General features: G+C 60.5%; 1 protein-coding gene across 6 annotated transcripts; it reads left to right on the top strand.

Annotated features, from left to right (window-relative positions):
- Positions 1-297: 297 nt before the first annotated feature.
- On the top strand, positions 298-23,137 carry IKBKE (inhibitor of nuclear factor kappa B kinase subunit epsilon). Of its 6 annotated transcripts, XM_070396596.1 has the most exons (23): positions 298-502; positions 1,022-1,112; positions 2,295-2,364; positions 2,659-2,776; positions 3,269-3,409; positions 3,786-3,915; positions 4,859-5,040; positions 5,943-6,103; positions 6,904-7,014; positions 7,290-7,469; positions 8,045-8,241; positions 8,918-8,982; positions 9,069-9,160; positions 9,314-9,400; positions 11,500-11,575; positions 11,675-11,787; positions 13,473-13,549; positions 16,472-16,511; positions 17,215-17,316; positions 18,738-18,834; positions 19,782-19,915; positions 20,132-20,203; positions 22,426-23,137. In XM_070396596.1, exons 2-23 carry the CDS (start codon positions 1,034-1,036, stop codon positions 22,457-22,459), a joined length of 2,358 nt encoding a protein of 785 aa, XP_070252697.1. In that variant the 5' UTR covers positions 298-502; positions 1,022-1,033; the 3' UTR covers positions 22,460-23,137. The 6 variants fall into 6 exon arrangements, with proteins under 6 accessions (XP_070252697.1, XP_070252698.1, XP_070252703.1 ...); XM_070396597.1 differs by lacking the exon at positions 20,132-20,203; XM_070396600.1 differs by lacking the exons at positions 298-502; positions 2,295-2,364 and having other exon boundaries at positions 1,026-1,112.

The raw sequence follows: 23,137 nt of genomic DNA, 5'->3' as shown, positions 1-23,137 counted from the left end.
ACCTGCTCCGGTGACTCTGGGCCCAGCCCTGAACTCCCCTGCTCCAGTGAACTGTGGGAGATGCCAAGCAGCACCCCGCGGCCTGCCGCCCGCCACGGCTGCCCAGCCTTAGTTCCCAGCCTCTTTGTGGCTCAGGCTCCTTTGTCCTGTCGCCTCCACTTGGGAACTTAGAGCATCTTTCTCCGCCTGCCCGCTAGGGCGGCTGCAGAGGCCCAGCTGCCTGTCTCTTTAAGAGAGAGAAAGAAGGAAATCAGGAAGTGTGCGAGCTGCCGAGCTGCCGGAGGCTGGAGGCTGGAGGGAGCGGGTGTGCACGCATGGAGGCTGGGAGGCAGTTCTCGGCTCCCAGCTCCCTGGAGGCACAGACCGTCCACTGGCCCAGGCTTTGAGTCCCTCGTCCCGTGAGCACCAGGATGCTATGGGCACTGCCCATGGATGACAGCAAGCCCTGAAAGCCCCAGGGTGCCACCCAGTCCCACCAGCCTGCACCCGCAGCTGAGATGTGGTGAGTGTGCAGCGTCCCCGGGGAGGGGGGAAGGGAAGCCCTGGGGGGACGGGAGCTGCAGAGGGGCACGCAGCCAGTGTCCCGTGTGTCTGGTGCTGACCCCTGACCCCTCTCTGTGCCTCTGCCTCTGCTGGGGGCCCGGCAGTGCCCTGAGCTCCATCTCCAGGGGCCACCCTGGCAAAGGACGCTGGCAGGGAGGACAGTGGCCCAGAGGGCTGCCATCCCTGCCCCGCTTCCCAACACCCCAAAGCCGGGTTCAGCTGTCTCCACCTTTCCCCTGCCTGGCTCCTGGCGCCCGCCCGCCCGCCCGCCTGCCCTCCCTCTCCGGGGCCCTTCTCCCTGCCCAGGGCCAGGGAGTGGAAGGCGAGCAGCAGCGGGGCCAGGGGCTGGAAAGCCCCAGCTCATGGGAGGTGACAAACAGGAAAGGGTTAAAGGGCTGGGCCGGTGCCTTTGATGGAGGCTGAGGCTCAGCAGCACTGAGGGGTGCCTCTCATCCGCCCCCCACTCTTTCCGGTGCAGCTCTGCTCCTGGATGCACTGCAGACAGAGCATAACACACACTTGCCAGGGAGCGTCTCTGCCTGATCCCGGCAGCTGGGCTCTGAGCACAGGTAGGTGCCCAGGCCACAGGGGGGATGCACTTGGCCACGCGGAGCCCCAGGAGGGGGCGGGGGGCGGCTGTCTCCTGGCTCCACCACTCACCCTCCTGTATCCAACCACCACGGAAGGAGGGGCCCTTCCTGGCACCAGGGGCTGTGCCAGGACTGCACACCCCCCCAGGCCCCCAGCTGAATCCTCCTGCAGGGCTGGGGGGGTGGGGGCTGGGGGGAGACACCTGACCAGCTCTTTCCCCTGAGCTATTAATGTCTTCAGGGAGCCCTTCATACCTCAGTTACTTCTGCAAAATGCAAACACAAATGCATTTGTTGAGCCAGAAATTGACCACTGAACTCATGAAGTGGCCTCTGGCTCAAGAAATTGACATTTTCAAATTTTGCCTTAAAAAAAATTGCAGAGAGACGGCTCAAAGCCCAGCCCCAAAGGCTGACAGCGAGTTGAGAAACCTGTGAGTCAGAAGAAGAAGCCTGTCTAGTCCGGCTTCATCTGAGGCCCTTCTCCCAGTCGAGCGCAGCGACCTGCCAGCACTGCTGCTCAGAGGCCGGAGTTGAGCTCCTGAGGCTGCACTCCAGCTCATTGCTTTAGAGCAGTGGTTCTCAACCTTCTGGCCCTTTAAATACAATTCCTCATGTTGTGACCCAACCATGAAATTATTTTCGTTGCTACTTCATCACTGTCATGTTGCTACTGTTATGAATCGTAATGTAAATATCTGATATGCAGGATGGTCTTAGGCGACCCCTGTGAAAGGGTCATTCGACCGCCAAAGGGGTCGCGACCCACAGGTTGAGAACCGCTGATTTAGAGGAACTGGCTTTTGGAGAGAAGAGGATGGGAGCAAAGATGGGGAACAAAGTTAGAGAGGGTTTCAGATCCTCCCCAGGGCTCCTGATGATCTCCTGCCTCCTCCACCCCCCCCCCCCCCACACACACACATGCACACGCATACACGCGGGCCCGCACACATGCACATGCCCTCTCACACGCACACCCACTCTGCAGCTGGTCCTCTTGACCCGGCCCTGCTGGCCACCTGGAGCCGCCAGCCGTTAGCTCAGAGCCGCAGGAAGTGGACTCAGGCGAGTGGGCGGGGCGGGGCTCCGGGCTCGTGTTGCAATCCTGGAGATTTCTGGTGGTGTGGTTGCCACTGCCTGACCTGGGGCTCTTCCTTCTAGCACATTTCTGCTTCCTGGGACAGTCCCAGGCCTGGATGCCAAAGCCCAGAATTCTCAGTCCCTGGGAGAGGTGACAGAGAAAAGGGTTTGTCTCTGCAGAATGGCGGTTTGGGAAGGGGGTGTGGGGACAGGGGACAGGTGGGATGCCCTGGGGTGGGACGGGCTTGGGCTGTGGGTGAGGGCCTGGTGGCTGTGCTTGCTTTTGGAGAAGTGACTTCACCTCTCTGTGCTGCATACCTCCCCTGCCCCCTCGCCTCTGGGAACGGGGCCCTTCATGGGATGATCTCGGGCTCAGCTACGGGCCAGGCCCCCGTATCCATCCCAGGTCAGTGATGGAATCCCGGACTCTCGAATGTTCTTCTAGGCAGAAGGTGGCCGGCAGCCGAGGGCAGGAGATGCAGAGCACAGCCAATTACCTGTGGCACACGGACGACCTGCTGGGCCAGGGGGCCACTGCCAGTGTGTACAAGGCTCGGAACAAGGTAGGGCCCAGCCCTGGCCCCCGTGGCCCCCTCTGGCCCAGCCAACCCCCCGTGGGCAGCCAGGCGGTGTGTGGCTGGGCAGAGGCCTCTGGACTTGGCCTTGCACACTCTGGGGTCAGGGACACTGGGGGTTAGGGCAGAAATGTGGGAGCTGCGGAGGGCTCCTCGGCCTGGTCCCTCCGTTAGGCAGCTTGGAACTGGGGCGAGCGATGAGAACACAAAGCTAACACCGGGGAGATGACAGCAAATGTAGGAACAGCAGGGTGTCCGGTGTGCTGAGCCCCTGTCACCTCTCAGTACTGGATGGCTGGGTACCCTCTGAGCGGGGGAAGGAGCTGGGGGGAGCCCATCCCCATCCGGGCTGTCTTGGCTCATGTCTGGTGTTAGGCTGGCAGACGAGGCTGAAGGAGGAGGCTTGGGGTGAGGGTTCCCCCCAGACAATGGACTGTCCCCAGCCAGAGCCCCTAGCAGCCCCCTCTGTCCCGATGGCAGAAATCCGGGGAGCTGGTTGCTGTGAAGGTCTTCAACGCCGCCAGCTACCTGCGGCCCCGAGAGGTGCAGGTGAGGGAGTTTGAGGTCCTGAGGAAGCTGAATCACCAGAACATCGTCAAGCTCTTCGCGGTGGAGGAGACGGTGGGTGCAGTGCCCGGGCAGAGGATGGTCTTGTCTTTGACCCGAAGGCTGGGAAGAGTCGGGTCACACACTAACAGAGGCTTGGTCACGTGCTCACCAGCAGGGCAGCCAGAGCAGCAACGTGTAGAATCAAGTAAATAATGTGGGGGTGGCACAGGGGAAAGTAAAGACAGGAAGTAGGACGTAATCAAAGAGGGCTTCCTGGAAAAGGCGACCTGGGACTCAGGTGTGTGAGATCAGCGTGAGGCTGAGGAGGGACAGCCAGGCCCGAGCTGGGGCCCGGAGAAGGGCTTTTGGCTGCAGGCTGAGTCACCTCCTCTTGAGGAAGGGGGCGTGTTGTGCCCTCCTCGCCAGGCCTCCTCTGTCCCACCTGCAGGGGGCCAGCCGGCAGAAGGTTCTGGTGATGGAGTACTGCTCCAGCGGGAGCCTGCTGACAGTGCTCGAGAGCCCTGAGAATGCCTTCGGGCTGTCTGAGGATGAGTTCCTGGTGGTGCTGCGCTGTGTGGGTGAGCCCCTCCCTGACCCCACCAGGGCCCCCGCCTGCCTCTGACCAGCCACACAGTGAAGGCAAAGGCACAGCGGGGTGCCGCGCTTCTGGAACAAGAATCCAAACACAGAGGAACATTCAGAACCCAAGAGGCCTTCCATTCAGACCTGGGACAGGCCATGACAAGTGGGCAGGACCCAGGGTCTGACTCCTGCTGATCAGCAGTTTAAAACTCCAGCTGAAAAATCGAATGGAAAGCAGGTTGCCCACCAGTATCCATAGCAGCATTCTCCACACTAGCCACCAGGGGAAAGCAATGCCAATATCACAAGTAGATGCATGGCCGACACGTACAATGGAATGCTACACCGCCTTCAAAAGGAATAAAATTCTGACCCAGTGTGGCTGGGCCTGGAGGACGTTACGCCAAGTAAAATAAACCCGACACACAGATACTTACGTGAGGGACCGAGAGTAATCAGATCCTCAGAGACGGACAGTGGACCAGGGGGCTGGGGAGATTACTTAATCGGTAGAGTTTCTGTTTGGGAGGTTGGCAAAGTTCTGGAGACGGATGGTGGTGATGGTTGCACAACAAGGTGAATGGACTTAATGCCACTGAGCTGTATACTTAAAAGAGGTAAAACTGTACATTTTGTTAGGTGTACGTAACATGTTTTAAATAAGAATTTTAAAGATAATCAAATAGAGCAGGCGGCCTGCCATTTTCAGGGAGCCAGTGCCTCCATCTCTGATGGTTTCTTAGTAACTCCTCACGGACCCTCCACAGCCAGGTCCTTGGGACCCCCCTCCTGTGCCCTGTGCCCATCTCTGTTCTGCTGCTTGGCCGGTGGCCTGTCAGCCGTGGGAGCTATCTGGACCCCAGGACAGCCTCCCCTCCAAGACTAGCCCCAGACGCTGGCCTGTCCCAGCCAGAGCCACCGCAGCCCCTCTGTCCGCAGTGGCCGGCATGAACCACCTGCGGGAGCACGGCATCGTCCACCGCGACATCAAGCCGGGCAACATCATGCGCCTCCTCGGGGAGGAGGGGCAGAGCATCTACAAGCTGACGGACTTCGGGGCCGCCCGCGAGCTGGACGACGACGAGCAGTTCGTCTCGGTCTACGGGACGGAGGAGTACCTGGTGAGTGGGAGGTGGGACCCGCGCCCCCGCTGAGGGCCACCCCTGCCGCTGGCAGCTCCTCATCTTCTGAGGGCCTCTGTCCTCTCCCCCGCATCCAGCGGGGACAGGTCTCACCCTCTGCACCCCAATTGGAAGAACATACTCTGTTCTCTAAGGAAGAGGCGCTGCTGCAGCCTTCCCGGCCTCCCTGCCCGGCCTCCTTCCCCAGCTTCCTTCCCTGGCCTCCCTGCCCGGCCTCCCTCCCCAGCCTCCCTCCCCAGGCCTCCCTCCCCAGCCTCCCTCCCCAGCCTCCCTGCCCAGCCTCCCTCCCCCGGCCTCCCTGCCCAACCTCCCTCCCCCAGCCTCCCTGCCCAGCCTCCCTTCCCCGGCCTCCCTGCCCAACCTCCCTCCCCCAGCCTCCCTGCCCAACCTCCCTCCCCCAGCCTCCCTGCCCGGCCTCCCTGCCCAACCTCCCTCCCCCAGCCTCCCTGCCCAACCTCCCTCCCCCAGCCTCCCTGCCCGGCCTCCCTGCCCAGCCTTCCTCCCCCAGCCTCCCTGCCCAGCCTCCCTCCCCCGGCCTCCCTCCCCAGCCTCCCTGCCCGGCCTCCCTCCCCCGGCCTCCCTCCCCAGCCTCCCTACCCAGACTCCCTCCCCGGCCTCTCTGCCCGGCCTTCCTTGTGCAGTGAGCTGCTTGATCTGACCCTCATGGAGGAAGGGACACCATGGTCACCACCTCTCCCGGGGCACAGGGAGGGCAGATAAACATGCTCTGGATAGGCCAGCTCCATGCCAACGTCTGAGATGACAAAGGGGTGGATTCTGATGGTCTGTGGCCACCAGAAGGTAGTGGAAGGGGGTCTGCTGGGCGGGCACAGCCCCCGCGCGCCCACTCCCTCCATGGCCGCCCTCTGGTTCTCTGGCAGCACCCTGACATGTACGAGCGGGCCGTGCTTCGCAAGCCCCAGCAGAAGTCGTTTGGGGTGACCGTGGACCTCTGGAGCATCGGGGTGACCCTGTACCATGCCGCCACCGGCAGCCTGCCCTTCATCCCCTTTGGGGGGCCGCGGCGCAACAAGGAGATCATGTACGGTGGGCCGCGGGCAGGGTCCGGGGCCTGGCCTCCCTCCCTGGCCCTGCCATGTCCCCGCTTCTGCCTCTAACTCTGTAGCTCTCCTCTGGCCACCCGACCCGGCTCCTCTAACATCCTTGCCTGTCAACACCTGGCTGACGGGGGCCGGCCAGACCCCTTATCTGAGCTCAATGCCTCCCTTTAGCCCCCCACTGGCTGCTCATCTCACCTCAACTGGGGGCTCCAGGGACACTGTCAGGGCAGAGGAGGGCAAGGCCAGCATCCAGGTCCCAGGTCCTCCCAGGCCCAGCTGTCTGATACAGAAGTAGCTGAGACAGTGCTGCTCCCACTGCGTGCGTGGCCCAGAGCAGAGATTTAAGGCTGACGCACGGGCAGGTCCATGCACCCGCCCTCCGCTCGGGTCAGCCGTGCAGGAGCTGCTGAGGGTAGGGAAAGGGCATGGATGGTGCTGTCGGGCGGGCTGGACATTGAAGGAAAGAGAGAACAGTGACGTGGAGGAGGAGGCCATCGGGCCAAGCACAGCTCAGGCAGAGGTGTGGAGGCAGGCCCGCTGTGGATGCGCGCCAGGGGACAGAGGGGCTGGACAGTGGGGGCAGCAGGGTTGGACTGGGGAGCACTGAGGCCAGGTGCTCGGGTTGGCTGAGAGCCAGGACTCTCAAATGCCGTTGTCAGGCTGCCTTGGAGTAGCTGGGGGGCTTGCACCAGGGCTCTGAGCCCTCCATGCTGAGTTTGTCACCCTCTGATGCGTGATGATCTGGAGGTCCTGCTGACCTGGTCCTACCTTACTTACCCAGGTACCGGATCACCACGGAGAAGCCGTCCGGGGCCATTGCAGGCACCCAGAGGCAGGAGAACGGGCCCCTGGAGTGGAGCTACGCCCTCCCCATCACCTGCCAGCTGTCCATGTGAGGGTCAGACACAGACGCGTCTGGGTGGGGCATCCTCTTGGCTGAGGCCGGTCCCGGCAGGGCCCCTGGCATCTGCCCACCACCTTCCCTTTCCGACCTCAGCTTTTCCATCCGGAAGATGGACAGTCCTCCCAGGCCTTCCTCCCCATCCCACCCTCTGTCACCACCTGGGTCCTGGCTCTCAGGACGTCCTCTTGGAATGCCCCTGTCACCTACTCAAGGAGGACAAGGCTGGGTTCCCGGCCCTGACAGCGCCCATGTCCCGGGGGCAGGGGCCTGCAGAGCCAGCTGGTGCCCGTCCTGGCCAACATCCTGGAGGTGGAGCCGGCCAAGTGCTGGGGCTTCGACCAGTTCTTCGCGGAGACCAGTGACATCCTGCAGCGGGTCATCGTCCACGTGTTCTCGCTGCCCCAGGCCATCCTGCACCACGTCTACATCCACGCCCACAACACGTGAGTGGGCACCATGCCGGAGGGAGGCCCAGGACCTTCTCTGCCCAGGCAGACGGGCACGTCCGAGGCGGCGTCCTGGGGAGTGTTTCGATGCGGGTGCTCCTGGGTCCCATCTCAAACCCCACTGTCAGGCTGCCTTGGCGTAGCTGGGGGACTTCGTTTACAAAAGTCCTAGTTCCACCAAGTTAACGTGAACCAGGCCTCCTCGCAGCTGCTCCCGGCTCAGCACACGCCCACGCGGCTTCGTGTGGGTTATGATCCCTGGGTGGGGTGCCTGCCGTGTGGTTCCCAGATGGGTGGCTGGAGAGTTTTGTGGAACCGGCTGCGTTTCAGTGGGAAGAGGTGCCAAGGCAGAGGCCGGCTATGGGGCTCCTGAGTTCTGCTTCCACTCCCTCCATCCACTGAAACGCACGAGCTCTCCCCTGGTCTCGCCACCGTTGATAAGAAAGAAAAGTCACCCAGTCCCTTCCTCTGAGGAGCTGCACCCTTCGCATGGATGCAGTCTTAGCTGGGGTGTGGGTCCCCCTGCTGACACTTCCTCTCCTTACTGTCCCCCCGCCCCCTGGCGTGCCCAGGATAGCCATCTTCCTGGAGGCCGTGTACGAGCAGACCAGCGTGGCCCCCCAGAACCAGGAGTACCTATTTGAGGGTCACCTCTGTGTGCTCGAGCCCAGCCTCTCAGCACAGCACATCGCCCACACGACCGCAAGGAGCCCCCTGACGCTGTGTAGCGTGGCCACTGAGACCCCCAAGGGCCTGGCCTTTAAGGACCGTGAGTAGAGCCACACCGGCTGGACCTTGTCTCCTCCCCCCCTTCTCCTCCGTTTCCTTGGTGGCCCACAGGGCGCCCCCAATTCTGGGTTCTAATTTTTCATACGCCCTTGACATGCCATGTCCCTCAGGCTGGTGGCCCGACGTTCCAGGGCTCCAGCGCCCACAGAGCTGTGAGGCTCCCGTGGAAACAGGGAGACCTGGCTTTCAAGTGCTCCCCCCACTTGAAAGAGGTCGGAAAGGGAAGGTGGTGGGGAAGCTTCAGAAGGTCCTTATTGGAGGAAGCTGGAGCCCCAGGTGCCGGAGAGGAGGGAACCTGGTCAGAGGCCCAGAGCTTCGTCCTCCAAGTCCTAGCAGAAATATCACTTCTTCTTCTTTGAACAAGTTCAATGCCACCCTCCTACTTGGGTCTCCGAGGCCGGGAAGGGGAATTAACCTTGAAACTCCGGGGGAACAAGGGTGGTTTGGGCCCATTTTCTGGCTCAGGTGGGGGCCTTGGGCACGAGGCTGCAGTTCACCAAAGTGAACACAAGGGGGCAGTGAGGGACTGCAATAGTAAAGACGCACATTACAGGGCCTCTATGGCTGGAGAGGTGGGGCTCTGGGGGTTGGAAAGCTGGTGGTGAGGGGTGAGTGTGAGCCACAGAGGCGCCCTCAGGCGGGGTGTTTGCTTGCAGCTGCTCTGGACATCACCAAGTTTGTGCCCAAAGTGGACCTGCAGGCAGATTACAACACGGCCAAGGTTAGGGGTGGCCCCAGGGGGCAGGGGGCGGGGTTCACACAGGGGTAGGGGGTGCGGAGTCTGACTCTGCCCACCTGTGTTCTCAGGGTGTGTTGGGTGCCGGCTACCAGGCCCTGCGGCTGGCACGGGCCCTGTGGGCCGGGCAGGAGCTGATGCTGCGGGGACTGCACTGGTTCGTGTGAGTACCCGGGGCTGGCGCGGAGGGCAAGGCGGGCGGGCGGGTCGGCCCGGCAGCCCCAGCTCTCCACGCGGCGCTGGGGCCACGGCTGCGGCCACGTGCCCTGGCCCCTGGGAGAAGGCAGCTCTGACGCTGGCTCCCCTCCCTCTGCAGGGAGACGCTCCAGGCGACCTGCCGGCGGACGCTGGAGGTCCTGCGGATGGCCCTCCTCTTCCTCAGCAGCAGCCTGGGCACCGAGAGGTGGGTGTCCTGCCCAGGCCGGTGGCCGCAGCAGGCCCGAGGCCAGCTGAGACCCCTCGGCCCTTCTCTCTGTCTGTTCCTCACCCCAATATTTCCCACAATGTCCTTCCTCTCCCCTCACCGAGCCCCCCCGTCCCCTGCCTGGCTGGAATACTGAGGGCACTGCCATCCTGCCCCTCAGCCCCACAGCCCACCCCCGATGATGGCTCGTATCACCCCCACCTCACGCCTCACCTCAGGGGGAACAGGCCCGGGGGGGCACTGCCTCTCCAGGTCCCCAGGCAGCCCCCCTGCCCCAGGAAGGGGCCTCCGTCCTCCAGACCCCCATCTCTCGCCCGCACCAGGCCCTGAGCAGGCCTCTGGGAGACACAGCCACCTGTGGTCTCACCTCCATGCTCCTCTCCCGCCTCCTCCTATCTCAAACCGCCTTGCCTCCTGAGGAGGCCCTGCCCAGCCCTCGGAACGCCATGCCCTCTACCCCTCTGACTGGGCGGTTCAGAGGTGACAGGTGGAGGAAGGGAGAGATGGGGGAGGAGGAAACAAACCCAGGCTGAGGAGAGAAGCAAGAAGACCCGAGGGCATTCCTGGAAAGTGGGCACAGCCCTCAGATCCCGGAAGGCATGGGCCATGGGGCAGGTGGGGATGGGGCTCCGCGGCCCAGGGAGCTGCCGGTGGCCTGAGCCTTGCCCACTGGGAGGAGACGTGGGGACAGAGGAGCAGAGGCAGTGCCAAGCATGCCCGGTGCCCCCCCCCCCCTTATGCCCGGGCCCACGTCCGCAGGAAGGCCCGGGAGTTTCCCAGCAGCGGCTGACTCACTGCAGCCTGGCCTGCCTCCCGGCCTTGGCAGCGGCAGTGCTGATGATGGAGCAGATGGGGCGGTGGCAGTGTGGGAGGACAGGGTTGGAGTCCCTGGCATGGCTGAGCCCCCTCGAACAGCGACAGGGAAGAGGGCAGCGCTCTGACCAGGGCACAGCAAGGGGTCCCGGGACAGCTGTGGTGCCATGCACGCAGAGGGGCCTGGAGGAGGGCAGGATGGTTGGGTAAAGGGAGACTGGAGGTGGGCACAGGCAACCGCAGAGGTCTTCCTGGAAGAGGTGAGGCTTTTCAGGCCATAATGAGAGCAAATACTTCTGTTTGGAAGGTCCTGTGCCGAGACAGAGAAGGGGGGTGTTTGGGGGTTTGGAGGATTTGTGGGGCGGGGGGTGCTGGTAAGGTTCCCACTGTTATGATGAAAATATCCCAGAGTGAAGTTGGAGTGGGGAGAAGGGGTGGGGAAGGGAAGGGAGGAGAGAACCCATGGAGGTCCCGGAGGGTCCAGTTGGCAGGTTAAACCCCAATAAAATGACCTGTGGGTCTATTGTGGGTTCTTGAATGGAAAGAAATGTGTAGAGGAAGCTTTTGACGTATTTGCCTGCCCACTTGCTCTGGACCCAGGAGCAAGGGGATTGGGGGTGGGGGGTGGGGGGTGGGGGGGGTGGGGGCGGGCTGAGCAACAGGGTGGGGACAGCCTGGTTTCTTTCCTGCGAAAGAATCCATGTGATGTTACTACTTTGGCGCCACACAGATAGCCATGCCTGAATCGTTCATCGGTCACTTTAAAAGTGATACTTTCACCGGGGCAGCACGACGCTAGGATTCCAAGTCCTGGCACATGACTGGCTGGTATTCTATAAAATACAGCTTTTCCCTCGTCAATAAACTATTGGTTGTCAGGAAATACAGTATCTACTGCAAGCATGTCAAACTCGCGGGCCGCATGCCTCGTTTATTTGGCCCGTGTTAGCCTTTGCGTTTGACATGCTTGGTCTACTGGACAGAAACTTGACTCTTTTCCTTTAGTTACAAATTTTCCAAGTAAGAAGGTCTCGAACAGCTGCCTTGCATGTGGACTCGTGAATATTCATAGATTCAGCTTATTCCGATCCGCCTCAATCTTTATTCATTGCAGTGCTCAGCCATGTCACCACGTGGGTGACTAGGGGCCTCTTCAAGCTGGTTCCTCTGCCCCAACCACAAGACTCCCCCGATACCCCACAAGCCAGCGTGCTGTCCCAGGGGTGCCATGCCCCAAATGCGCCCTTCTCTGTCCTTCCCTCGAGGTTCAGCAACATGGCCGGGATGCCCGAGGTCCAGGAGCTGAAGAGGGCCGCAGAGCTGAGGTCTCAGCTGCGGACTGTGAGTGAGGCGGGGCCGGGCGCGTCAGGAGCAGAGCAGGGGGCAGAGGTCCGGCCAGGCTCCCCACAGAGCCCTGAGCTGAGGCCTCTTTGCCTTCAGTTGGCCGAGGTCCTCTCCTTATTCTCCCACAACGTCACGGAGAAGCAGACGTGCCTGAGCAGCCTGAGCTCGGAGCTGGCGAAGAGCCGGGATCAGGTACATGAGGACAGAAGGTCTGTGGGATTTCCCTTCTTGGGGGGGCGGGGGCGGGGGCGGGGGCGGGGCGCGCAGCTCCGGTAGCCGGTTCGGCGTCAGCCTGCTTTCTCCCTCGCCTTGGCAATGAGGCCCGGCATGGGATCATGGTGGGCATCTGGGGATAAGCAAGACCCTGCCCTGGGACTAGCCGGAGGGAGAAAAGGATCTGGGGGTTTAGAGAGAGAATTCAAAATCGTAGCAGGGGCAACAGTTCTAAGTAAGAGACGAATTTGGTCCCCTCCCGGTTCTGAGCCCTTGCTTTGCATCAGCCCCCTGGACAGGCCCTCAAGGCAGCGGCACTGCCATTATGCCCTCAGGGGGGCTACTGTGCCCCGAGTCCCGGCCAGTAAGGGACACGTGACCACCTAGGGCATCGGGCCGGGGCCCCCCACCTCCAAGGCCTCGTTCCTGGGGTTCACCGGGGAGTTACAGCTTTTACAGCCTCAGCCCCCCTTGTAACAGACACAAGGTGCCCACTCACTGTGGCCTGGCAGTGTCCCGCCCTGACCAGGGCATCCTCCGGCCCCTGCCCGGACCTTAGCCCCACGTCCTTAACTCTGGATATAAAACGCGCTGGGACCCGCAGGGCCCGTTGTTAGGTGTCTGGGCTGCGGGACTGACCGAAACCGACACGAGGCTCTCTCTGCTCGTTTGTCCCATGCGGAGCGGACGGTCCCGGGTCCTCTGGAGAGGGACTGTGTTCCACGAGGGAGTGTCCCCCGTGCAGTGTGCGCGTGGGGGTCGCCTTTCTAAGATCAGAGGGCACATCCGGCCCAGCCTTTCAGAGGAAGACCGAGCTGAGGTCTTGTCCACCCCTGTCCTTGGGAGGGCAGGCGCCGGGGACCCCGAAAGCCCTGGGGACAAGCTTGGCACCACCCGGATCCAGCTCCAGAAATAGCTGGCCGGGGTCACGAGAGGAGCTGCGGGGAGGAAGTGGGCTACACAGGCCTGAGGGTGAGGAAGACCCCCCCAACACACACCCCCAACATCTCAAACAGAGTGTTTGTCCAGCCCGGAAAGGGGAAGGGGGAGCTCATAATGACCTTGAACTGCAGGCCCAGGAAGTCACCTCCCTCGTTCCCTGGCCTCCAGGCAGGACCGAGAACATGGGGTCATGACTGCGTGAAAGGAGGGTTGTTGGCTGTGGTACTATTTCCCTCCGGGTGCCAGGAGGCACCCCCTCTGCCCTTCCCAGGCCACCAGAGGTGTCTGCTCTGGTCCCACCGGCCACTGCCGGACTCTCCGCTTCAGGGTCCAGGACCCTTTCCAGTCTCCTCTCAAACCTTCCCATGTAGCCAACGCCACTCGCCCGTCTGTCCTGCTTGGCTGTTTCTCGCTCTCATCTTATTCAACACCGTGTGTGTGTGTGTGTGTGTGTGTGTGTGTGTGTGTGTGTGTGTAAGAGAGAGAAAGGGACAGAGAGAAGGAGAGAGAGAATAAACACGAGAACGACAGATGGCTGGTTGGCCTCAAGGTGCCTCAGAAAGCTTAGAGACCAGAGAGTCACCCCCACTCGCGGATCGCCCCCCAAAACCATGACATGAAGGCTCCTCTGCAGGCAGACAGCTCCTGCCTCGTCCCCCCACCATCGCAGCCCCTCCCTCCCCCGGTGCTCTGTGCTGTTTGATTCTTCCATCACCTGGTCCCTGTCTCCTGCCCACAGCATCCAGCAGATTCAGTGTTGCCTGGACAAGATGTACCTCATCTACAAGCAGTTCAGGAAGACCAGGATGAGGCCAGGTGAGCCGAGGGGAGAGCCACACACTCCTCTTACGCGTACTCATGCTCTCCCTCCCTCTCCCTCCTTCCCGCCAGGTACCCAGCCCTTGTTTGATTCCTCCCAGGGTTGCTGCTGGGGGCTCACTGGCCATGCAGAGCCCGGGTTCGGCCGGTCCAAGGCTGGGCCCCTGGGTCCCTGGCCACCAGCTGCCTGCAGACCAGCAAGAGGCAGGAAGCCTTTACACCTGAGCCTGTTGCCAGGTGGGGTGGGAGGCTTGGGTGACACGAAATGGCTTCACAGTGGCTGGCATCTGGCTGCCATCAAAGAGGTGGCCCTTGAAAGAGAATCCGCACCTTTGCCGGGCACCTTAGAGTTCAAGGCGTGTTTCCCTAGCTGCTGTGTCTGTGGTTCACTAAGATACTCGGGCTTTCCAGAAGCGGGCAGACCCAGAGAATTGCCACTCAGAGCCACTGGGCCAGGCGCTCTGCCTGCATCTCTAAGAAGCCTTCCGACGACCCTCGGGCAGGGTAGCTCACTGAGGCTCAGTGGTCAGGCTATTTGCCCCAGGGGACGCCATCTTGGGGCAGGGGAGGGTCCAACCCAGGACAGTGGGGCAGGGACTGGAGGGAGCAGGGGAGGCCACAGTTGACTCTCGAGGCTGAGGAGCTGACCCCCCATGACCTGACCCTTCTCCCCCGCATGGCCAGGCTTTTCCCACAGGGCGGCTCGCAGGTCTCGGGCTTCGCTGCCAAGTCCTCGCCCTCCTGGGAGTATCTCAGAGCAGGTCCCACGGGCACGGCCTGCAGCCACGTATGGAGCCTAGAGTTCCCTAGTAGCCAACATTGAAAAGTAGAAGTAAAAGGGTGAGATTAATTTTAATAATATATCCTATCCAACCCAATATATCCAAATTGTCACTTCAGCATGTAACCAATAAGCAACATAAACATAATTCTATCTATTCCCAGAAGTGGGATCACTGGGTCAAATGGCAGTTCTGTATTTAATGTTTTGAGGAATCCCCATACCGTTCTCCACAGTGGCTGCACCAGTCTGCATTCCCACCAGCAGTGCATGAGGGCTCCCTTTTCTCCACATCCTCGCCAGCACTTGTTTGTTGATGTAATGATGCTAGCCATTCTGACAGGCAGGAGGTGATATCTCATTGTGTTTTAATTAGAGGCCCGATGCACAAAATTTGGGCAAGAGTAGGTCTTCCTTCCCCCGGCTGCCGGCACTGGCTTCCCTCTGGCACCCGGGACCCAGGCTTCCCTCGCAGCCTGGCTTCATCCAGAAGGATGTCCAGTCTAATTAGCATATTACGCTTTTATTAGCATAGATTTGCATCTCTCTGATGATTAGTGACGGTGAGATTTCCCACATGTCTATGGTCATCTGCGTGCCCTATTTGGAGAAGCGGCTCTTCAGGCTCTGCTCATTTTTTAATTGGATTGTTTGGTGTGTGTGTGTTTTTCGTATTGAGTAGCATGAATTCTTTCTAAATTTTGGGCCTTAACCCCTTATTGGATTTATCACTGGCGAATATGTTCTCCCATTCACTAGGCTTTCTTTTCATTTCGTTGATGGTTTCCTTTGCTGTGCAGAAACCTTTTAGTTGGATGTAGTCCCACTTGTTTATTTTTTGTTGTTGTTTTTCTTGCCTGAGTAGATAGATCAGAAAAAAATATTGCTAAGAGAGATGTCAAAGGTTTTGTTTTCTTTTAGGAGTTTTACGGCTTTGCATCTTACATCTACGTCTTTAATCCATTTTGAGTTTAGTCTTGTATATGGTGTAAGAAGGTGCTCTAGTTGCATTTTTCTTGCACGTTTCTGTCCAATTTTCCCAGCACTATTTCTTCAATAGACTATCTTTTACCCCCATTGTCTGTTCCTGCCTCCTTTGTCATATATCAATTGACCCTATAGGCTTGGTTTTCCTTCTGGGCTCTCTACTCTGTTCCACCGATCCGTCTCCCTGTTCCTGTGCCAGCACCACAAGGTCCAGCTGCTTTTAATCACCTTACTTTGCAGCCTCAACAAGAGTTTCATTTCTATGGTCTTCAAGAGCCCTTTATTCAAATTGGAACAGAAGCAGGGAAAATGCCTCTTGGGGTGTTGGGAGAGGCCATTCTGACCAATGCTCAGGAGTGAACACTAGGGCACTCCCACTGCCCTCGCACCCATGCCGTGTGTCCCGTGTGGCAGACGCCGAAGCAGGCTGGGTGAGGTGCAAGCACTTGCTTACAGCGCCCTGCCGATAGCAGGCAGCCCTGGGACGTGTGGCTTGGCCTTCACAGGGGCCCAGCTGGCTGTGAGCAGTGCCCGGATGAGGAGCCCAGGAAGGGGATTCTCTACTAGGGCTGTGGAGGGGGGGTCAGCAAGGTAACCTCTGCCTGGTTTCCTCTCCAAGAAGCTAATGACCCGGGCCCATTCCCTCGAAGCCCAGGAGGGGGCAGCATCTCCCCAGTGAGAGAGCATCAGGAGGTGCCCAGGAAGTGAAAACTTCATCGCCCTTCTGGCAAAAGTGTCTGGGCAAGGAAACGGGGTACAGGGCCGGTGGGTGGGGGCTGGCTTATCCAGCTCCGCTGCAGAGCCCAGCTGGCTCTCCTGCAGCTTGAATATTCGGGGATGAGGCCAACAGCCTGTAGGCATCCGTCACCCTTGGGTGTTGGCTGAGGGGCCAGGGCTGACCACAAGGCCTATCCCCCCACCACTTCCCACCTGAAGTGTTTGCCTGCCCCAGGTACGCCCCTTCCTTGTTGTGGTGCAATGTCCTGGGTGCTCGGTTCACTCCTGTCCTTCCTGGCTCAGTGGGCTGGGAGCCCCAGGGAGCAGGGTTCAAGCCAGGCTGACTACATCTTTGTGGGTGTCCCCCCCCCCCACCCTGGGGCACTCCATGTTGCTGACGTAACAGGTGGCATCATTTCTGCTGTTTCCTCCAGGGCTTGGCTACAACGAGGAGCAGATCCACAAGCTGGACAAGTGAGTGGCCGGTCCCTTGGCAGGAGGGGTCGCAGGAGGGTGGGTGTCACCCGGGCGGAGCGAGTCTCTGTGCCTGACGAGAAGTGGTGAGGGGCCCGGTCACAGGCCGAGGCCTAGCAGGAGGGGGGCGGTGTGATGGTGTCTGGGGGGGTTGTCTGGAGCCAGGGCAGGGGACGGTGGCTGAGCTGGAGGGAGGCTCCTCAGAGGCGGCCACAGGAAGCTGGACTTACTTCTGAAGACGGCTCGGCTCCTAGGGGTTCTTTCCCTGTCCCCCCGCTGGTTTGCCCCCTGCCGCTCTGGCCTCTGCCTGAGCTTCCCTTTGGGTGTCCCTCTGCCCTTCCATTTCCTGGGCCCTCTCATGCCCTGGGGGGGCCCTGATTTAATGCTTATTTGGTGACTCGCTCCCCCAGGTCTATACCCACCCCGACCCCCGACACCTGCACACACACTTTCCACAGTCATCTCGCCTTCCCTCTGGGGACGGGCTGAGAGTCTGTGTCCCTCTGTTGTCCTGTGCTGGGTGCCAGCCCCACTGGTCACCACGACCCCCCCGTGTGGCCATCATCTCCTCCTTCCTGGAGAGCCATCCCTGCTGTGGCCGGGGGGCTGGGCGCTTAGGAGGTGGAGACCCAGGCACGCTAGGCTTGTGCTCAGGCGGCTCTGACTGCTTAGCTCGGTGCCTCAGTTTCCCTATTCTTTCCAGGGTGAATTTTAGCCATTTAGCCAAGAGGCTCCTGCAGGTGTTCCAGGAGGAGTGTGTGCAGAAGTACCGGGCGTCCCTGGTCACGCACGGCGAGCGCATGAGGTAACCATCTGGCCTCCTGAGCGCGTGGACCCCAGGCCCTTCCAGGCTCAGAAGTCCTGGGCTCGGCCAACCCTGGCTGAGAAGGGGGTGGGAGTAAAGGGACAAAGGCAAAGAGATGGGTAGTTTTGTGGTCCTGGGTGGCTAGGCAGTCGCTGGGCGATTTCTACGCATTAGCTTATTTCATTCCACAGTATCTTCCCTATACAGCAGTGGTTCTCAACCTTGGCTGCACATTAGAACCACCTGGGAATCTTTTTAAAATCCCGATTTCTGGGCCTCATCCTCCAGAAATTCTGTTTTTTTAGTTACTAATGTTGTGGCCCCACCGCATAACAAAGAAACAGAATTTCCGGAGGATGAGGCCCAGAGATCAGGATTTTAAAAAGATTCCCAAGTGATTCTAATGTGCAGCCAAGGTTGAGAACCACTGCTCTACAGTAAGTACTATCAGGCTCAGAGAACAGTCTCTTCCTCAAATCCACGCAGGTAGCAGGCCCGGGACAGTACAGGGGTGCGACTGCCCCTAAAACCTGGGTTCTTCCCACGGTCCCAGGCGGTCATGTGGGAAGCCTTCCCTCTCTGGGGAGAGCACAGGTCCCCTGGGATGGGACCAGTGGCCGGGAAGCAGGGGCAGGCAGAGGCCCTTACATAGAACCCCTCTCACAGGTGCTCCCTCTCAGACCGCCCCTCCCTCCTCCCCCACCTGCACCAACGCTGGCTCCTCCAGAGAAGGGCAGGTTCCCAGGTGTGTCTGTTTGGGATCCACGGGACCTGTGGGCTGAGACGCAGGCGCCCACCCACTCTCACAGTAGAATGCCAATGGCCAGCTCCCCACCCCCGACTCTGGTTTCATTGGCCTGAAGTTGGCTTGGATAGCGGCAGTTTAAAAGCTCCTCGGGCGGTTCTCATGTGTAGCCAGGACTGAGCGTCAGTCAACCGCTGGTTTGACCCCTCTGCACGTGATTTCCTTTTGGGGCAATGGTCAAAATGTCCTTGCTCACTCCCTGCACTTAGAGAAGCCACAGAAGAGCCTTGACCTTGATTTCCTCTGGAATGGGAGCCTCAGGAATTCCCATATGAAGCGTGGGCTGTCCTGAGCCACTCTGGCCGTGCACTCCTCCTGCCCGGCCTGGGTGACCCTGCCCAGCGCACGGTGTTTGCAGCTCCCAGCTGGTTGCGACGGGACCCTCACCAGCCTGTCAAAGCATCAGCACTCTTACAGGGGGACAGGGGGACAGGGAACAGTTGAGGGTGCACCCAGAGGGGCAGAGGCAGTGGGGGAGGCACTGCCTGGGCCCATGGACTCCTGCCTGCTGTCTGGAAGCCTACCCGCCGTGGCTGTGCAGTGGCCCAAACAACAGCTGGGTGTGGCCCTTAAGAGCTGGCAGGCCTGGCTCTGATTTTCAATCTGCTCTCTCCAGGGTGGTGCACGAGGCCAGGAACCACCTGCGCCTGGTTGCCTGCTCCGTGGCTGCCTACAGCACCGAAGCCCAGAAGGTGCAGGAGGGCCTCAGCAAGGTGCGGGAGCTTCAGGGCGGGGTGGGGTGGGGGGGCGCTGCTCAGCCAACCTGGTGCTCTGGGGGCATTCAGGCCATTCCCCTGCCTCTGGGTGGAGCTGCCCTGGACCAAGCCCAAGCATGTTGGGATGGGTGGGAGGTCTGACCCCAAAGGCGCCCTGAGGTGGGGATGGAGAAAGTGGAAGGCACTTCCTAGGATCCAGACTGAAGGTCACGGCAAGGGCAGAGCCTCCAGAACGCTGGGACATCTTCCTCACCCTCCTCCTGCCTGGGAGGCTGCGGGCCACTCCTGAGAGGGGCCGTGTGACCTCTCCTTGACCTTCTGATCTGCGCTCTACGAAGAGCCCAGCGCAGGCAGCTGGAGAAGCCTCCTGCTTTGCCAAAAGGAGCAGAGAGGGCAGCTTCTTCTAGGAAAGGCAGCGTGGCCCCTCCCCTCCCCGCACGTGGCTGCCTCCTCCCCCTCCCTGCAGCTCCTGGCGCAGGTGTCACTACGGCAGTGGTTCTCAACCTTCTGGCCCTTTAAATACAGTTTCTCATGTTGTGACCCAACCATAAAATTATTTTCGTTGCTACTTCATCACTGTAATGTTGCTACTGTTATCAATCGTAATGTAAATATCTGATATGCAGGATGGTCTTAGGCGACCCCTGTGAAAGGGTCATTCGACCGACAAAGGGGTTGCGACCCACAGGTTGAGAACCGCTGCCCTAGGGGGTAGTTAGACACAGGGAGAACCTGGCAGTCAGGATCATGACATCCACGCGGACAGTGAGGGTGGCCGCGCTCCCAGGATGGGAAGGAGGGCTCGCCGGAAGGGCTCAGCTTTTGGTTGTTCTGGGGATGTGGGCTGGGGCCGTTTTGTTACCCTTTTCCGGCCTTTCCCCAGCACTGCCCTCCCCACAGGTGAGCTGGCTCTTCCCTTCTGACTAGAGTGTGGTTCCCCTCAGATCCTCGACTGGCTGTCTCTCCAGCTCCTGCAGGACAGAGCAAAGGGGGCCCAGGTCCCCCCAACCCCCACGGCTCCTTATTCCAGTCCTGCACCCAAGGACCTGGGTCTCCAGCTAAAGGACCTGGGTCTCCAGTGAGTATCGAGGGATGTCCGTGTGTGTGTGTGTGTGTGTGTGTGTGTGTGTGAAAGGGGGGGATGAAAGTTAGGGCCCGAGGGGTGTGCCGCACACCAGGCCTGGAAGGCAGGCTTTATAAAGAGAGGCTTGGTGGCCGGCCTCCCAGGGAAGGGGTCAGTCAGGGCAACTTCGGCCTCAGGCACAGCGGCCGCTCTTGCCTCTGCCCTGGACAGCATGGAGGAGCTCTGTAAGGAGATGAAGCTGCTGGCCTCCGACCTCCAGGACAACAACTGCATCATCGAAAGGTAAGGAGTCCCGCTGTGGGCGGGGAGGGCTGGGTCCTCCAGTGCCTGCACCTGCCCAGGCAGGTTTGGTGGCAGGTGGCCGGAGCTCCGGCCTGTCCACAGGTGAGTCACCATCCTCACCAGGTGGAGGCTTCCAGGCTCCAAGAGAGCCTTGAGAATACAGCGGATCAGAGAGGAACATTTCATCTAATTTTAAGCAATTGCGGGATATACAAGGGAAGGCATTTGACCTGGAGGCTAAGACCATTCTCGGTGCAGTCAGAGACGGGCCTGGGGCATGCGGATCCATGGCGGTGAACGTGGGCTGTGCCTGTACTTCCCCGGCCTCGGAGTGGCGCTGCCTCATCTCCGTGTCATGCACCAGGAAACTGAGGCACGGAGCCTGGGGTCATGGCCCTGGGGGCAGGTGCTCACAGGCCTCCCAGGCTGCAGGCCCAGTGCTAGGCACTCTGCTTCGTCCCCTGAGCAGACCCCCCTCTTTGGGGGGAGGGGTGCTGCAGAGGGTGCTGGGGGTGCAGCAGGCTCAGATGTTTGGATTCTGTGCACCAGTAAAACCCACACACAAAAAAACTGGAGGGACCAACTTCTCATACAATAAAATCAACACATTTGAAGGGAAAACACCTCCCCATCGAGCAGCCCCGCTCCGTAAAGCACATTTTAGCACCAGAGGGAAGGCAGGACAGCGCCTCAGAAACAAGGATGGCCTTGCCCTGGAGGTCAGGGGGCTGACATACACACACACAGGGAAGGCGAGGACCCCGTCCATCCTGCGTATGCCTGTCACCGCCCCACCCCCCATCTGGGAGTCGGTGGCCTGGTGGGAAGACTCCGCAGAGATTCCAACAGCATTTGACTCCTGACTCTGCTCCTTCCCAACTGCGTGGATGTGACCCTGGGAGGTCTGCTCAGCTCTGAGCTTCAGTTCCTGCCTCTGTAGCATAGGAATAATGAGGCCCACCTCATGGTGTGGCTGTGGGGATTAAATAGGTGTGATCTGAAATGTGCTGAGGAGGGAGGACAAGGCATGCAGAGGGAGGGCCTCACTAAATGGTAGGTGTTCCCACCCAGGCCACACCAGTCTGGGACGCTAGAGTTGGGCCAGGAGGCAGGGAGGCAGGGAGACCAGGAGGCAGGGAAACCAGGAGGCAGGGAGACCAGGAGGCAGGGAGGCAGGGAGGCCAGGAGGCAGGGAGGCAGGGAGGCAGGGAGACCAGGAGGCAGGGAGGCCAGGAGGCAGGGAGGCAGGGAGGCAGGGAGGCAGGGAGACCAGGAGGCAGGGAGGCCAGGAGGCAGGGAGGCAGGGAGACCAGGAGGCAGGGAGGCAGGGAGGCAGGGAGGCAGGGAGGCAGGGAGACCAGGAGGCAGGGAAACCAGGAGGCAGGGAGACCAGGAGGCAGGGAGGCAGGGAGGCAGGGAGACCAGGAGGCAGGGAGGCAGGGAGGCAGGGAGACCAGGAGGCAGGGAGACCAGGAGGCAGGGAGGCAGGGAGGCCAGGAAGCAGGGAGACCAGGAGGCAGGGAGGCAGGGAGACCAGGAGGCTGGGAGGCAGGGAAGCCAGGAGGCAGGGAGGCAGGGAGGCAGGGAAGCCAGAGGCAGGGAGGCAGGGAGGCAGGGAAGCCAGGAGGCATGGAGGCCCAGAGGAGCTGGTGGTCGTCTCCAGAGTCTCCGAGGCCCCTTAGGTTGAGGAGGCGTCTCCCATGTCCCGTTCCAGCAAAGGGAGGATCCATCCTCTTAAATGCCCTCCAAGGGGAGAGCTGACGGCTCCTTGGAAAGCCTTTCCAACGCAGCCCGTGGGCAGGAAGTTCTAATTTTAGGGCCGACATAAATTATTCTTGCTGTGATATGCAGTCTATTTACAGATAAAATACTTTATCTTTGTGAACTTTCACTTCCTTATTCAGAGCTGTAGCCAGGAAGCCTAAAGAAGTCCTTTGAGTTCCTCTCCCTCCTAACCCCGGCTGCACTGGGTTTACCAGGAGAGCTTCGAACAATCTAGAGGCCTGGGTCTTGCCCCAGAAGCTCTGGGCGTGGCCCCGGGTGGGGATTTTATAAGCTTCCCACGGACTCTCGTGTAGTCAGGGCTGAGAACCTCAGCGTTCTCGGGGGACAGGAGAGCTGAGCCCGGAACGCTTGGAGCTGCTGAACGCTGTTTGGCCTGGGGAGGGGTCCCCAGGTTCCTGCACTTGGTGGGAGAAGCTAACCCGCGCCTTTCGTTGCAGGTTAAGTCGGTTCCAATCGGACGCTGATGTCTGAGCTCCGTGGGTGCACAGGGCAGCCGGAAGCATTAGAATCATGGGACCCAACGCAGGACTGTCCCTGTCCCATCATCAGCCTACCTCCTCCTGGCCGACCGCTGGGAGATGCCACAGCATTACCTTCACTGCCTGTCTGCGGGCACCACACAGCTGTCAGGACCCACCTGACATCCTCCGCGGGCTCAGGCACAGCTCCTCCGTGGCCAGGCGCGAGGGCCCCTGGCACCCACGGCTGAACATTGCGGGGGCCCCCAGGAGAGAAGCTCTGACAGCCCCTCTCCCCAGTTTACAGGGCGCCGCTTCTCAGGGAACAGAAGAGGAGGCTCCACGGCTGGGCCACACGGCCTAATCTCAGTCTTCCTTCCTCTTGTGGTGTTTCTTGTTTCTTGTTGAACATGTAGCCCTCTCCCCTCTCCTCTGATTCCTGAGGGTCACACACTCGGCCGCAGGCATCAGGAGTCTGATTTGCCTTCTGCTCTGGGTCTGGCTGAGCGTTGGGGTGAGAGAGTGGGTGGTGGGGGCACCAGGTCCAGGGACCTTCCCCTTCTCTCTCCCTCTGAGGCACCACCAGTTCTGGGATGTCAGCCAGCTGGTCAGGAATAGCCATGCAATTAGCACAGGTCTGTAAGCCCACAGCCCGAGGGGAGACAGGCCTGTGCCTTTAAGAAGTGCAATA

Source organism: Myotis yumanensis, unplaced genomic scaffold, assembly GCF_028538775.1.
Source record: "Myotis yumanensis isolate MYYU_CA2020_CCGP unplaced genomic scaffold, mMyoYum1.0.hap1 SCAF_17, whole genome shotgun sequence".
Classification (NCBI taxonomy): domain Eukaryota; kingdom Metazoa; phylum Chordata; class Mammalia; order Chiroptera; family Vespertilionidae; genus Myotis; species Myotis yumanensis.
Note: the sequence above shows the minus strand (reverse complement) of the source record. Positions and strands in the feature narration are given on the sequence as shown.

Bases quoted from the DNA above. Each gene is read 5' to 3' on its own strand.
- IKBKE (XM_070396596.1), top strand. From the start codon at position 1,034: ATGCACTGCAGACAGAGCATAACACACACTTGCCAGGGAGCGTCTCTG. The intron at 2,365-2,658 runs GTGACAGAGAAA...ATGTTCTTCTAG, and splicing joins ATTCTCAGTCCCTGGGAGAG to GCAGAAGGTGGCCGGCAGCC. The intron at 7,470-8,044 runs GTGAGTGGGCAC...TGGCGTGCCCAG, and splicing joins TACATCCACGCCCACAACAC to GATAGCCATCTTCCTGGAGG.